The 14,793-nt window shown below is 55.3% G+C and overlaps 2 protein-coding genes across 4 annotated transcripts in view; both read left to right on the top strand.

Annotated features, from left to right (window-relative positions):
• Positions 1–2,809, top strand: part of Usp36 (ubiquitin specific peptidase 36) — a 33,874-nt gene extending 31,065 nt beyond the window's left edge. For 2 of the 3 annotated variants that reach the window (XM_027955511.2, XM_027955510.2), the window contains exons 19-21: positions 68–183; positions 510–656; positions 923–2,809. In XM_027955511.2, the coding sequence (XP_027811312.2) occupies positions 68–183; positions 510–641 (248 nt within the window). In that variant the 3' untranslated portion in view covers positions 642–656; positions 923–2,809. The remainder of the gene's footprint in view (positions 1–67; positions 184–509; positions 657–922) is intronic. The other variant, XR_003585397.2, reaches the window with a different exon arrangement.
• A 10,587-nt stretch (positions 2,810–13,396) lies between these two features.
• Cyth1 (cytohesin 1) overlaps positions 13,397–14,793 on the top strand; it is a 69,979-nt gene continuing 68,582 nt past the window's right edge. The window contains exon 1 of the mRNA XM_071603748.1: positions 13,397–13,507. Within this exon, the coding sequence (XP_071459849.1) occupies positions 13,486–13,507 (22 nt within the window). The 5' untranslated portion in view covers positions 13,397–13,485. The remainder of the gene's footprint in view (positions 13,508–14,793) is intronic.

Genomic DNA, 14,793 nt, shown 5'->3' with positions numbered 1-14,793 from the left:
GCACAGGGTCAGAGTGGCCCACAGGGTCTGGGAGCCCACATGTGCTGACGGCGGGTGTGTTGTGCAGTTCTGAGCTGGAGTGGGGAGCCGTCCGCGATCAGTCAGGATGCCATCGAAGACAGCAGATTGGCCCGTACCCAGACTGTGCTTGACCACTGGGATGAGGAGTTTGATCGAGGAAAGGTAGGACTCGTGACATGGCTGTGGGCTGACAGTAGGATGGTGTTGCTCAGCTTGGGCCAAGGGCAGGGATGTCTTGAACTCTGATAGCAGTTTGAAGCTTCGGAGAAAGTGGCTCGGCCAGCTCCAGGTGGTGTGTCTGGTGCTGTGGGCAGGCGTTGGCCACGCTGCTGGGTACCTTCATCAGTGCTGGGTGGCAGGCCTCCTGCAGAGGGTGTCACTCACTGTGTGGGGGCACCCCTGTGCCGGGGAGCCCTCGGTGCTCGCGCGTAGGAGACTGGGCTCAGGGCAGCCCTCCTGAGAATTGTAACGCCTGATTCTTGATGTAGGAGAAGAAAATGAAAAAACTCAAGAGAGAGAAGAAGAGAAACTTCAATGCTTTCCAGAAGCTTCAGAGTAGACGGAACTTTTGGTCTGTGACTCATCCAGCCAAGGCCACCAGCCTCAGCCACCGCCGCTGAGCTCATGCTGTTGAGGTCCGTTGTAGGGGTGGTGTCTCCCGTGTGTGTCTGTGTGTGCGTGTTCTGGGCGTGGTGTCTGTGGGTCTGCTGTGGCGTGTATGGTGTGTCTGTGTGTCTGTCTGGTGTGCATGTGCCTGTCCCTTGTAGGAGAGGACCCTGTGACATTTGCCAGCTCCCTCGAGAGGGCTGTACCCCTATCCTGCGGGGACTCACTCGAGGGTGTTCTGGGAGTATCAGGTCTCTCTCCTCACCAGGACATGTGCCTGTCCCGTACCCTCTAGGGCCGTCACTTCCTGGGAACTCTGTCTGGATCTGAAGAGTGGCCTCAAGCAGACTCCACCTCCCTGTCACCTCTAGGCTGCTGCACTGTGAGCCTGCCACGGCAGGGGACTCCTGTCCCCACCGTCTTAGGGGACCCGTGAGGCCTGGGCTTCTACGGCTCAGAACCTGTGGAGACATTCACGAAAGGCCCCTCACGCGAAGCCCTGGCATGTGGTGTCACGCAGACCGGCAGCTCGCTATGGGGCCTCCAGAAAGGCCAAGTGACCTTGTGGTCATGGACAGTGGGGTCTGGGTGGGCAGAGCTGTCTGCCCCAGGGGCTCTTCCCCAGTTGTCCTGTGCTCAGGGTGGCAGGGTGCCTTGGCTCTTCCTGGCGAGCACCCCTTGTTCCCTGCAGGTGGCGCTGTCTCGTGCTGCGCCCTGTGACTGTATGCCTTACTGTCTGCCTCAGAGAGGAAGGTCCTGCACTGACCACATCGCTGCCTTTCCCTTTCCTGCCTGGGGTTGGCCCTTCCGGAGTATCTCCTCCTCGCAGGAACTCCAAGCTCTGTGGAGAGCAGAGGCTGGGATGGGAACCCTTGAAAGTAATTCCAACGCATCTGCTTCCGAGGCTGCTGCCTCTCCTAATGGTTTGGCTGTAGCTTCCCTTCAGCTGCAGTGACCCGTGGGTCTCTGCAGAAGTGGTGATCTTGGGGATGAGGTCTCCGTTAGCTGATATCCGAGCAGGCCTGTGGCTTCCTGTACAGTATGTTTCCCTGATACGCAAACCCTGGCTTCGTGTACTCAGTCTTGGGAGCGCCGTGGAGTCTGGCTGATTGTACTGTTCACGCCCCTCCCCTGTGCAAGCCCTGTCTGCAGACGTGTGGTTGGACGGGCCTGGGTCTCCTCGCGGAGGTGCTCTCTGAGGAGGATGGCACCTTCCAGGCGCTGCTCACAGTGCCGGGCGCTGGCCCTCCCCAGGAGGGCCCACCTCTGCCCTTGGCCTGTGCCACCCTTATTTTGCTCTGCTGCCACACTTGGGGCCTCACTTGATCCTGGTGTAGAAAGAAGACTTACTTTTTCTTTATGGGGAGGAGATTCTTTTTGTTTTCTTTTCCTGTTTTTCGTATTTCCTTTTAAAAGAAGGTGGAGGGAAGAGTGGCACCAGGGCTGATCTGTTGGCTGCTCCCCATCCCAGCAGGAAGTGGGCCATGGCTTCGTGACCTGTTGTCTGGGGAGGCCAGGGCTTGCTTTTCCTCTTGAGGCGCTGACGTTCTTTCCTGTATAAACTGCGTCCCCAGCCGTTTCGTTTCGTAATGCCTTGTAGTTAAATTTAGTTGTCTTCTAGCACAGAATTGACCTCCCCTCTCGCTCTCCCCTCTTCCAAGTGGGTCTCTTCCTTCTCCGCTGGATTGCACGCTGCAAACCCTTGTCCTGGAGGGGCTGCCTCCCTCTCCCAGGTGGTGGAGTGCCTGACCTGACTTTTGACGGTGCTCATCGCTGTCCGGCAGAAGCCAGCCCCTCCCTTCCCAGAAAACCATCAGCCAAACAGGGACCAGGAAGAATGAGGCCCAGAAACAACCACCACCACCCCCTACCCCCCGTTCTGGGTGCCCGTAGTGTGTAAGCACATGTTAGTGACCTCAGTTCTTGCCATGGTGGCCTCTCGGCACAGAGCTTGCCTTTGTGCTTGGGAGTGCAGGTGACGGCCCCTGTGCAGCGGGCCCTCACCAGTGTTCCTCACTGCCCCATTCACCTATCGTGAGGAGCCACTTCCCACTGTGTCCTGGCTGTGTGGCCACACCCATGTGTGTACAGGCGTCCCTGCCCTCTGTACTTCCTCTCCAGTGGCCTGGGGAGCCCCAGATGTTGCCAAGATCTTGGTGCAATAAATAATGTGCTGTTGTGAGTCCTTTCTGTGTGTCTTTTTTTTTTTTTTGAAGATGTACACAAGGCCTTTATTTGTTTTATTTCTGTGTGGTGCTGAGGATGGACCCAGTGTCTTGCTCAAGCTGGGAGTACTCTGCCGCTGAGCCAGCCCCAGCCTTCTCGGTCGTCTTTTTCCTTTGACTTTTACAAAGGCGCAAGTCCGCCACTCCTATTCCCAAGTCAAAGGTGGGGTGCCAGTGTCCCCCACAGCCCCAGGTCCCTGCTAATGGGATGTTGAGGTGGGAGATTGCCTAAGCCTAGGAGTTCCAAGTCAGTCTGGCAGCGCGGCCTGGTCCTGTCCAGGACAGAATGACAACAGGAGGGTTTGAGACTGAGTGGTCCGCTCAGTTCTGTGGGTGGTTTTTAGTGAGTACTCTACCAAGGATATTTGAAGCAGTTTATTCTACTTGTTGCTTTTTTTTTTTAGTTCTTTATATACTCTAGATATTAGACCTCTTTTTTGGGGGTAGGGGGTAAACTGGGGATTGAACTCGGGGCACTCAATCACTGAGCTACATCCTCAGCCCTATTTTGTATTTTATTTAGAGACAGGGTCTCACTGAGTTGCTCAGCACTTCGACTTTGAGGCTGGCTTTGAACTTGAGATCCTCCTGCCTCAGCCTCCCGAGCCACTGGGATTACAGGCGTGAGCCACCATGCCCAGCTTTATTGCTTTTTAGGTTTTTCATTGACTAATATTTGCATCTCTAGGGAAAGATGAGAGAAATAATGGATTTCAGTGACCAATGACATTTCTCACTGTTGGCTAATACGGGGCAGGAAGATCCGGTGGGAATCTTGCCTGCTTTGCATGTGGTAGGATGGAGGGCAGAGTGGCCACAGGGCTGGTGCTGGCAGCCCATTCTGACCCAACAGTGTCTGGCCACAGCTTGGAAGGCGTGGTGAGACTTGTGTCCGTGTGGACTGGGGTTGTGGCCATCTGGGAACTTCATCTAGGTTCTCCTGGACAGCACTGGTCCTGAGCCCTGCTGCCAGCCATGGCAGGTCTGGGAGGAGCAGGCAGGGTCATACAGAGGTGCCCAGTGGCCAGGAGGCTAGAGTGGCAGGAGCAGCCCTGGGGAACCAGGAGAGGAGCTGACCTGCCTGGGCGGAGCCTGTGGGCTCCTGTGCAGTGAGTGCTGCTGCGTGCAAGCTGCCTGGCAGCTCCGTCACCAGCCTTCACCTCCCGCACCTCTTCAGGGCCTTTTCCACGCTCTCCACGAAGATGTCCCTCAAACCCAGTTCTGGACTTGGCCCCAGTCACCTCAGGGTTGGGTCAGACAGCTCAGAGGAGGAGAGGAGAGGAAGCTGGAGGTGAGACTGCCACCAGGTGGAGGAAAGGGCACTCTCGGGCCTTGCTGCAGCCCTCTGACCAGCCAGGCGGTGGCCAGTGGCCTCCAACCACTGGGGATGCAGTGGCTATGGGGAGGCCACACTGTGTTGTCACTGTTCTCTGAACACTGGCCACTCTGGGATGTGTGACGGCCAAGTGAGAGTCTCCCATGGTGCAATGGACCTTGCAGGCAGGGCTGAGGGATCCAGCCTGGGTGAGCACCACTGCGACTCACAGTCACTAGGAGGGATGCCCGGTGCCTCCTGATGAGCCTCAGGCCAGGCAGTGTGTCAAAGCAGGGGCCACAGCGTGACAGAGAGAAAGCCTGGTCGTCCTGGTTGGCAAGCTGGGCACCAGGGCCAGGTTAACAGGATCTCATTTGCTTAGTGGACTCCTGGGCTGATAGTGTCTGCATCATAGCCCAACGGCGGTGTGGGGGTGGAGTACAGAGGGTGGCAGGTAAGGCTGACCGTCCCGTGAGCAGCCAAGTCGGGTCCCCTGGGCATTCATGAAGTGGAGTCAGGAGCACATACAATGAAGGTCTGGCCCGGGCAGTCAGTCGAGGAGGCCAAGGAAGTAGCCAGGGAGTAGCGGGCTGCTTCTGGTTTCAGGAGGCCGTAGGTGGGTGACAGTTTCAGTTTGAGACAATGGCGATGTCGGCATGTTGTAGAACGCCGAGCCTGGGGGAGTCCCAGCCTGGGAAATGGGCAGTAGGTGAGCTCTGAGTCTTCCAGTTAAGGACAAGTCCAGCCGTCGGTGCTCCTGCGGGCGAGGTCCTGGACACACTGCAGGGGGTCAGGGTTAGCAGCAGCAAGCATGACCCTTGGGCCAGTGCTGAGCTGTGTGCTGTGATCCCCTGCCCTGGGTCCTGGCAGGTGGACAGTGTGTTCCTGGAGGGTGGTGTCAGTAGAAGCAGGGGTGGCTGGAGGAGGGCCAGTGAGCACAGGACACGGGCTTGGGGAGTGCAGTGTCCTCTGCCCATCAGATCCAGGGCCAGCTCCAGCACTGGCCCCTCCCAGAGCCCATACCCACACCTTTCCACAGCCCCATCCAACTCTCTGCCTCTGGCATGGCCCCATAGGGCTCTGGGGCTGCCCCGCTGCCCATCTTGCTTGGGACTTCTGCAGCTGCCTCCCAGTCCCGGGGGTTATTCTGAGGGTTTCCCTCCACCGTGGGCCCGACTCTGGTAGGCGAAAGATTTCTTACTGGCTGCTGAAGCCGCCTGCTCTGTCCTCCCTCTGCCTGGTGGTCCCAGCACCCCAGAGCAGCAGACTCCCCGGCAGAGCTGCCCACAGAGGCCAGTGGAACTGGACAGAGGTGTCAGGCCCATGTCTCAGACTCCAGCAAGCACCAGTCACCAGGGGTCATTAGGGCATGGGTTCTCAGATGTCCCCATGTTCTGATTGGGCCTTCCTAAGGACATAGTTCTGGTAACTCCCCGGGGTGGCTGTGCTGGCAGGATCCAGGCACAGACCTGCTGTCCTGGTCTGGTGGCCCTCCAGGGGCTCAGGTGTTGGGATGGGAGTGTGGGGAGGGGTCTCGTGCCTGCGTGAAGAAGCACTGTCGCCCCCGACCCCTGTGGGGCCTGTGTGGGCTGCAGCTGTTGGAAGGAGCCCCGTGGTGGGGGTCGGAACTCCCTGTGCTCCTCCAGGGCTGCGCTCCGCCCTCCCCTCCTCCTGCCTGCTCCCTGTTTCATCCCCCTTCTCTTAGGAACTGGCCCCCCTGGAAGCCTGGCGTCTGCTGTGTTCCCCAAGCCACTCATCCCTCCACTAGGCTTCAGTTCACTCCCTCCTTTCACTCTCCAAACCCTGAGCCTGCTTCTGTCCTCGTTACTCCACTCCGTGACCTAATTCCCAAATCCAGTGGGCATTTGTCACTGGCTTCTTCCCAGGATCTCCCACTGTTTTCCCCTCCCAGATGGCCTCCTATCCTACCCACTGAGGGTCAGTCTTGAACAATGGACACTCAGTTTGTGGATCTGGCCCAAACTGGGCCATTGGTTCACCCCACCACACGCCTTTCCCTACCTATGCTACTGGCAGACTCAGGGCCCAGGTAGAAATCAGACCTGTGTTCCTTCCCCAGAGATGGTGAACCTGGCACCCCGGTCGGAAGTCAGAGCACCTGGGTGCCTCCCCTGCCACTCCCGCTCACACCCATCCTGGAGGTCGGCCTTCCCAGCTGCTGCCCTGGAAGCCCCCCCTGCTTCCTGCTCTCTCACCTGGAGCAGCCTGGGCCTGGCATCTTCCTCTTGGGCTTGAGTGGCCTCCCGCCAGGTTCCTGACCTGCCTTCCTGCTCCCTGTCCCAGGAATGTCTTCAAGATAAGCAACTGGATGCCTTCCACAGGAGCTCTGCTGCCCCCGGCCCCACCTCTCAGCTCTGCAGCCCGTGGCCTCAGGGTTCTGGGTCCTGCCCTGCTGGCCTGGGAGGCCTGCCCCTGCTGCCAGGTGGATCAGGAGCGTGCTGGCCCTCTGTAGACTCTGACCCGAGGCATTGCTCACGCTCTTAGCTTCCTCCAGAGGAAACTGCAGGTGGACCCTGCCCATGAGGGTTGAATGGGGTTCACTCATGGCTTGCTGTAGAAAGCTCAGGGTGTGGGTCCAGACTGGGTTCTGACGGGACCCGGTAGGAGTCGGCCTCATGACTGGAGTCAGTCGTACCGCCTCTCCGTGCTGTTTTTTGAAATGCCTGGTTGGATTTGGCCGGGCAACTGTGGCTGTGTCCTTACACTATCTGGACCCTCTCCTGCCTGCTTCAGTGAGGAGGGCAGTGGTTAGGGGGGCTGGCAGGATGTGGCTACCAATGCCCTCCCTTGGGCAGGCTCTGGGTGTATAGGTGGCTTTTTTGTTTGTTTGTTTGTTTGGTACAGGGGATTGAACCCAAGGGCACTTAATTCCTGAGCCACATCCCAGCCCTTTTTTAAATTTTTATTTTGAAACAGCGTCTCGTTAAGTTGCTTAGGGCCTTGCTAGATTGCTGAGGCTGGCTTTGAACTTGGAATCATCCTGCCTCAGCCTCCTGAGCCGCTGGGATCACTCACGTGCACCCCACACACCTGGCTCGGTGCATCTTACCATGGATGGTCCAGGCTTCAATACACAGAGCCTAAGGACATGGCCAGTGCCTGCTGTGAGCTGTGTGCAGGGATCAATGTGTTACGTACATCAATGACTTTTTCATGGCTGTTTCAAAATGGTGTGAAGCCTCATCACCCCACGCTAAGAACTAGTATTGTTACAACGTACCTTCTGTGGGTTTTGCTCCTGTGATGGTAGACAATCCGTTTACAACTCCTCTCCCTTTCCAGTGTTTTCTTCTGCTTTTCTGTCATAGGTGGCCACATTTGGATATTCCACTGCAAGGGAGCAAGGCTGTTGTCTGGCCAGGCCCAGGATTGCCAGCCACCCAGGAAATATTTATTGAACAAGGGAACCTGAAAAGGTCGTGAAGGAAGCCTGGCTGTGACTGGCATTTGGATGCTGCTCAGAACACCGCCAGCCCACTGCCCGCCAAAGCCCGAGCTCAGAAATCCCCCTTCATGGACTTGGCTCTGTGTTGCCCACTCGGAGCTCCACCACCCTTTGTCTTTTTCACACGTGGAAACACTGTGGTGAAGTCGAGTGGGAATTCTTCTATCTGAAGCAAATGCCCAGACAGTGGCATGTGGCCAGCTGCCTTCTGGGTGGCATGGGAACAGTTGGTGACAGCTGGATACAATCAAGTTCCATTACAAACAGATTTTAAGTGCCACTCATACATAGAAGAAATTGCAAGCTTTAGCAAAGTACAATCTGGGGTTTTCAAAACAAGACAATGCCCCGTCGGAGCCGGCAAGTGGTTGTGTGTGCAGCCTTTCACACGGGTCAAGTGCGCCTTCTTCCCCAGCGCCCCTCGGCTCCTCACAGTCCTGCTGTGGAACTGGCACACATGGGCCCGGATGGCTCCCGCTGGGCTGTGGGTCCTCCTGCCTTGCAGCTTGCTGAGGACACTGGATTAAAGGCCTGTACATACCCCACCCGGTGGGAAGTGTCAGAGGCTGGCTGCTGGGGGAGCTGCTGCTGCTCCCAGGCCTCTACTCTCGGCTTTCTCCAGGGAACCGACGGTCCCATCAGGGTGGGCACTGAGCTTGTTCTTTTTCAATGAAGTAGGTGTCCTGATGCACTTCTTAGCACTTGCTGTCCCTCCCCGGCCATCTCTGGCCACAATCTGGCTTTGCAGGGGTGGGTTAGGCTAGCTGGCAGCAGCTGGCCATTTGGTGTTGCAAGTGGGACCTCAGATATGTCTGGGCTTCCTCTGTGATGCATATGCTGGGGGGGTCCCTCTGCATTTTGTCCTTGACCCTTCTTCCTTCATCCGATCTTCTGGCACATGGCTCGGGTGGGTTGTGAGTTGACCCTTTAGTACAGAGCTCTGATGCAGTGCTCATGGGTCCCCTTCTCAGGAGACGTCTACTATACCTCTGCTTGTTACCCCTACAGCCTCGCTCATCCCAGTGGGAGAATGGAAAAGCAAGGAAAAATAACAATTTATAAAAGTTGAAAAAGGAATCAGATAAAATGAGCATTAGGAAAGATTGAGAGATTGTAAGACAGTACTTAGAGTAGTATCTGATATGGTAAGCAACCTCTAAAAGTTTTGTTAAAATTGGTTAGAATTAAAATTGGTAATGCAAGCTGGGTGCAATGGTTCATGCCTATAATCCAAGCTATTTGGGAGTCTGAGATAGGAGGATTGCAAATTGGAGGCCAGCCTGGGAACTTAACGATACCCTGTCTCTAAATAAAATTAAGAGACTTGGGGATGTAGCTCAGTGGTAGAGCACTTGCCTAGCATATGTGAGGCCCTGGGTTCAGTCCCCAATACTGCATAAATAACGCAGACCTAAGGTATATGATTTTAACGTGATGTGTGTTAGTTTCCTAGAGCTGCTGTAACAAAGCACTACAACTGGATGGCTTAAGTTTCACACTATTAATCTGTTTCCTCCATGTTCTGAAATTTGAAGCCCAGCTGGGGGAGGGCCTCTGTCTCACCAGATTCTCTGAGAGACCCTTGCTGCTGCTCCCAGGAGGCTCTAGGCATTCTCTGGTTTGCCACGGGGTCGGTCCAGTCTCCCTTTCCTCTTGGCAGTTTCTCTCATGTGTCTCCGTGTTCAAATTTCCCTCTTGAAAAGACACTGGCTGTTGGCTTCTGACCTACCCTCTGAACTCGATCACATCTGCAAAAATGTAATTTCCAAATAAGTTGCATTCATGGGGACCAAGGGTCAGGGCTTGGATGTGTCTTGGTGGGACACAGTGCGACCCGCTCAGCAGCATGGAAACATTCTCTCCAGAGGCAGCCTGAGAGGCACAAACCCACACTGAAGGTCCTCAGGAGAACTTGGATGTTGGTGGTGGTCTGGGTCAGTGTCAGCAAACCAGAGAGGCACCCAGCCCCTCACTATCCTGCCTCCTGCTCCTTCTCTTTTGAGGTCTCCTTGTGCTCAGCAGAGGGGGTGTGAGCATCAGGTACAGGAATGAAACAGTTGGCTCCAGCTTGTAGGTGCCCTTGACCTGGCCCTCTGTGAGCCTCAGTTTCTAAACTGTCCCACGAAGACAGCCAAATTATCCCTTCCAAATTATGATAGGGCCTAATGGAGCAGCTTATGAGTGTGTTTGACAGGGACCTGTGGTCAGGAATAACACATGCAACCCCAGCAAACGTTGTCCTTATTACATGGGAGAACCACCGAGGTATTTGTTTTATTTTGTCTTCCAATCGTAAGTATTTGTTTCACACTATTAAGAATCATGACCTGCTGTTTGAGAAATTCTGTCCTAATGGAGCAATGTCAGGGAACAATTCCAACAGCCACCCTGCTCACTGATGCTGTGAACGGCACTGCTGGTACCCTCCCCAAGTCTCCAGGTCTGTGGGGTTTTGGTTTAGCCAACAGGACTGCAGTGCCAATGGTGAGCACCAAGCACTGCTGTCTCTGTTCTCTTCCCAGCCTTGGTCAGGTGGGAGGCATACCTGTACACTGCTAGGGAGGAAAGCAGCTCAAAAATGTCAGGAGCCTTCCTATGACTCGGGCTGGAGGAGAAGTAATGAACCAAATGGACATAAATTTGGGGCAGAGGCACAGGGCTCCACTGCACCTGGGTTAGGCAACTGAGATTCACAAGGTCAAAAGAGTCAATTCAGATGCCCTGCATCTAAGCCCATAGGAATAGAATGCAGTGGGGCCACCAGGTACTTGGGCCCACCTCACAGACACAGGGTCGCCTGTGGAACCAGGCTATCTGGTGACATCGGGGAAGGTTAACTTCATGAATCCAAGAGAATCAGCCTTGGGTCTGGGTATACAGTTCAGTAGTAAAGCACTTGCTTAGCATGCATGAGGTCCTAGGTTCAATTCCCAGCACCTCAAAAACAAACCACAAATTGGGGAAATGCACACATGTGTGGAAATGAAACAACAGAAGCAGTCTTTTAAGAGAGGGTGATAGGGTATACAAGGTAAGCATCTAATATACTACAGTTTTTTGAAAGAAGCATACATGTGGAGGATATGCCTAGGACAGTAGGGGCTCTCCTAGAAGTTCAAAAGATAGCAGGCCCGTCAAGTTCTGGGTCAAGCAGTTCAGAAGACTGAGAAATTTTGTTTGTGCATGAATAGTTTTCTGAGCCCAGGAAGCGTGGGCCAAGGCTGCACACCCACTGGAAGGAAAGATCAGGATCCATTAGGCTGATAGGTTGAAATCAGTCTCATTTATTGGAAATAGTCAGCAGTGTAGATGAGTTTGAGTGGAAGACAATGATAGATATGTAATGAGATCAATTGTGGGTGGATGCCAGCATGTATGGATAAGAAACAGGTCCAGATGGGATACTTGTCCAGGTCACAGTCTAATTAAAAGCAGATGAAGAACAAAAGCAGTCCCCCAATTCATTTATTTCTTTTCCATGGGAGGAAATCACTTTGTTTTTGAGAGCCAGGTCAACAGCAGGGGAGTCCTAGAAGGAAGGCATATTTTAGGATTGGCCAGTAATGAAATAGGTCTCTGAGTGGGAAGGTCACACCTTCTCTGATGGAAACTTCCCAGAGAGGTCCTGATACCTTTTAGGAACATGGCCAGAGCCTTGGGCCAGTTCTCCAGCAGCCCTGGGTGTGGTACACTGTCCAGTGGCATACACAGGAGGCTCAGGGCAGCCCTGTGTGGACGCATGACCTTGAAGCTCCCTTACAATGAAGATTCTTGTAATTTTACAGCAGGCACCAAACCAAGAGCTACTGCTACCAGGAATGGCATTTTTTTAAAATAAAAAAGTAATGTGCTCGCACGATTAAAAACCAAACGGTGGAGAGAGACAATGACAAAGTAAGCACAGAGTGACAAGGAAGTCCCAGCTTCTCCTTTCCCAGTTGATTCCCGTTAATTGTTCTGTGTCTCCTTCCAGAACATGCATGACAGCAGCCCACACACGCAGGTGGCATTTGTATCTATCCACGAGGTTTCCCAAGTGGCAAGTGTAAGCTGGTGTGCTGGGAACTAAGGCCATTAAAACTGCAGGGGCTCTGAACCACTTCAGATGAGGCCCGCAGCCTTAGGAAGGAAAACTGGCTTGGAACAGGAGGAGTCTCAAGACAAGTTCTGTGGCTTTTACTCCACTTTTGGCTAGTCTTAAAACCCCCAGAAGTCCAGGGATTCCCATGAGCTCTCCAGGCACTGTTCTGTGTGGGGGCGGGAGCCACGAGTCGCTGGAGGGGGACCAGGCTGTTTCTGGGGCTGCCATTTGGCAGCTTTGGGATTTTCCTCTTTATCACAAAGAAAGAGAAAAAGGTCCCCAAATGTCCCAGTGTCTCATTTAGTCCTTTTTTTTACATTCTCTTCCTCTATTTTGAGTATTTCTTTCCCCTCCAGTCCCCTCCTCTCTCCTCCTTCCTTTCCAGGCTGGTCTTGAATTTCTGGGTGATTTTCCTGTCTTAGGCTCCATAGTAGCTGGAACTCCAGGTGCAGGCCACTGCATCTGGTCATTAGAGAATTATTTGAAAGGGCCAAGTAGGAGCTTGGTGGGCTAGGAGGGTTTTTTCTTTTTTTTTTTTTTAACATTTCTTTTTTAGTTTTAGGTGGACACAATATCTTTATTTTGTTTTTATGTGGTGCTAAGAATCGAACCCAATGCCTCGCTCATGCATGCCAGGCGAACGCCCTACCACTTGAGTCACATCCCCAGCCAGCTAGGGGGGTTTTGTATGGTATATTGCATGATCCTGGACAGGAACTTACCACCTCATTAGATCTCATCTCCTATGTGTGTGATGGGATCCTTTGACCCCTTTGGACTTCAGTTTTTCTTTTTCTTTCTTTTTTTGTGGCATTGGGGATGGAACTCAGGGCCTCTCTCAAGCTAGGCAAGCTTCTGCTACTGAGCTGAATCCCCAGTCCCCGGCATCAGTTTCCTTGTCAGTTCACAGGCTAGGATATTCTTTAAGGCTCATTTGCTGGTTCATTAGTTCATCAATTCTGCTGACACCTATTGGGGAATAGATGTAACCTTCATATGACCAGCTACTGCTCAACAGACAACTCAACTGGTCTGCCCAGAATAGGCAAATAAAACACCTAGGGAACAGTCTGGACACGTGTGAATCTAAGAGGTGTATGATTCAGGATCACTAAAATCCTGAAGCTGGGAGCTGAGATGTCCTCCTTTGAAACCTGACCCAGGTAAATTCGGAGGGCAGGTGAAGAAATATAGCAGTGAACTCACATTCATTATGTGACTGTTCAGATGGCAGTAAATGAGTTCAAATAGCTTCGCCTCCTTGGCAAGATGGGGTGGGGCCTGACTTTGCAGGTGGATGTCACCTAGGACCACCATGCCCTTCCATGCACTCACGACCTTGGGCCTTTGTGGGCAGCCTGACAGTGGGCCAGGTCCGGTGCGCCACCCTCTAGGGCTTGTGTCACCCTTACGAAACCCGAAACCTGAAACCTGCTCGTCCCCGCGGAGGCAGGCGTGGGCGGGGCTTATTCTGGAGGCGCGGCTTGGGGCGGGGCCAGAGGCAGGCGGAGCCTCGGGTGGACGCGCGTGCGCAGGTACGGACCCGGGAGGCAGCCGCGTGCTGTGTGTGTGTGTGGGGGGGGTGCGCGCGCGCGCGGGGGCTGGAGGGTGGGGCCTCGTGCTGGGGCGGGGCCCGGTCCGCGCGTGCGCGCGCTGGGTTGCGCGCGTGGGGGGCGGGGCTCCGGGTCGGGCTGGGGTACGCCGGAGCTCGGCAGGACGCGGGCCGCAGCGGGTGAGAGCTGCGACCCGGGCTGGAGCCCGGCGCCGCGCCATGGAGGAGGACGACAGCTACGGTGAGTGTGGCCGCGCGTCCTCGCTGCCGCCGAGCGCCTGGCCCTGCCGCCCCGGGCGCTGCGGCGGCCGGTGCTTCCCGGGGACGGTGGTGCGGGACGCGGAGCCCTGGCGGCGGGGCAGTGCGCCGGCCTCCGTGGGGCGGGGGGCGCCGGGCCGGGGCCTTGGCGCCGGGGCCGGCCGGGGCGGGGGGCGCGTGGTCGGGGTCTCTGACGCGGAGGGCCGAGGTCGCCGCCGGCGTCATGGGCCGCCGGGGCCGGGGTCGCAGGGGCCAGGGTCCTCGGGCCCGAGGGTCTCGCGGGGCGGCGGGCGCCCGGATCTCGGCGGCGAGTGTCTGGCCGCCGCTGTCAGCCGCCTGGCCCGCGCCCCGGTTTCCGGCCCTCCGGGTGCTGGAAGTTGAGTGCCCCGGTCCAGCTCTTTGTTCCGAAATGACACGAGCCGGCGCGGCCCGGAGCCTGGACGGGTGCCCCTCGCCGACCTGGGACCCGGGCACCCTGGGCCGTGTTCCTGCTGGCTACTGTCGTTGTGAAACAGCTCCTGGTCCCCACGTCTGTCCCTGGGGCCTGAGGGCGCCTAGGGGGAGACCAAGTTTGCACTCCTGTCTGCAGAGAGAAGGGTAATGACACCTACAGTCGCCCTCAATTGGACAGAAACTCCTTTCAGATTTTCCTGGCATCGTAGCAGTTGGCCATCAGTCAGAGCACTGGCCCCTCCGGTAGCTGGACATCTCAGGAGTGGGACGAGGCTGTTTAAAATGCTTTAGGTCAGTTATTAACATTGTTTCCCTGAGTAATTGAAGAATGGCAAGTAGGATAAGTGGTGAACTTGGGGGTTTGATAGGGAAGCACAAATGCAGAACTTAGAAGGCTGGGCAGCTAAGTGGGAGGAAGGCTGGCTCTTGACTGATGTGCCTGGCAGGGCTGGTTCTGATGTTTTAAGGAGCACACTTTGACAGGGATATGTTAAAATGCCAAAAGGGACACTTGTTGTTAGGTTTTCTGTTTATCTGCAAGTGAATAATGGAACTGCTTACTGAAGAGAGTTGGTTTGTGACCCTGAACCTCAGATGTGTGGACAGGTATTGTCCTCCCTGAGCCCTGTGGCATAGGCCTATCCTGCTCCCCTCCTTGCCTTCCAGGTAGAAGCAGTGTATGCTTTCCTTTTGTGGTGGAGGAGCACTCACCTGCTGGCCCCTCCAGACTCCTCCGGGTCTGTCCACTCTTAGGAAGCTTCCTTGATACTGCCAGCTGCCAGTCTCTCTGCCATCCCTGGGATCCCACTGTTCTGC

The sequence above is a fragment of the Marmota flaviventris genome, chromosome 17 (genome assembly GCF_047511675.1).
Source record: "Marmota flaviventris isolate mMarFla1 chromosome 17, mMarFla1.hap1, whole genome shotgun sequence".
Lineage (NCBI taxonomy): Eukaryota > Metazoa > Chordata > Mammalia > Rodentia > Sciuridae > Marmota > Marmota flaviventris.
This window is presented reverse-complemented; position numbering and strand designations above follow the sequence as displayed.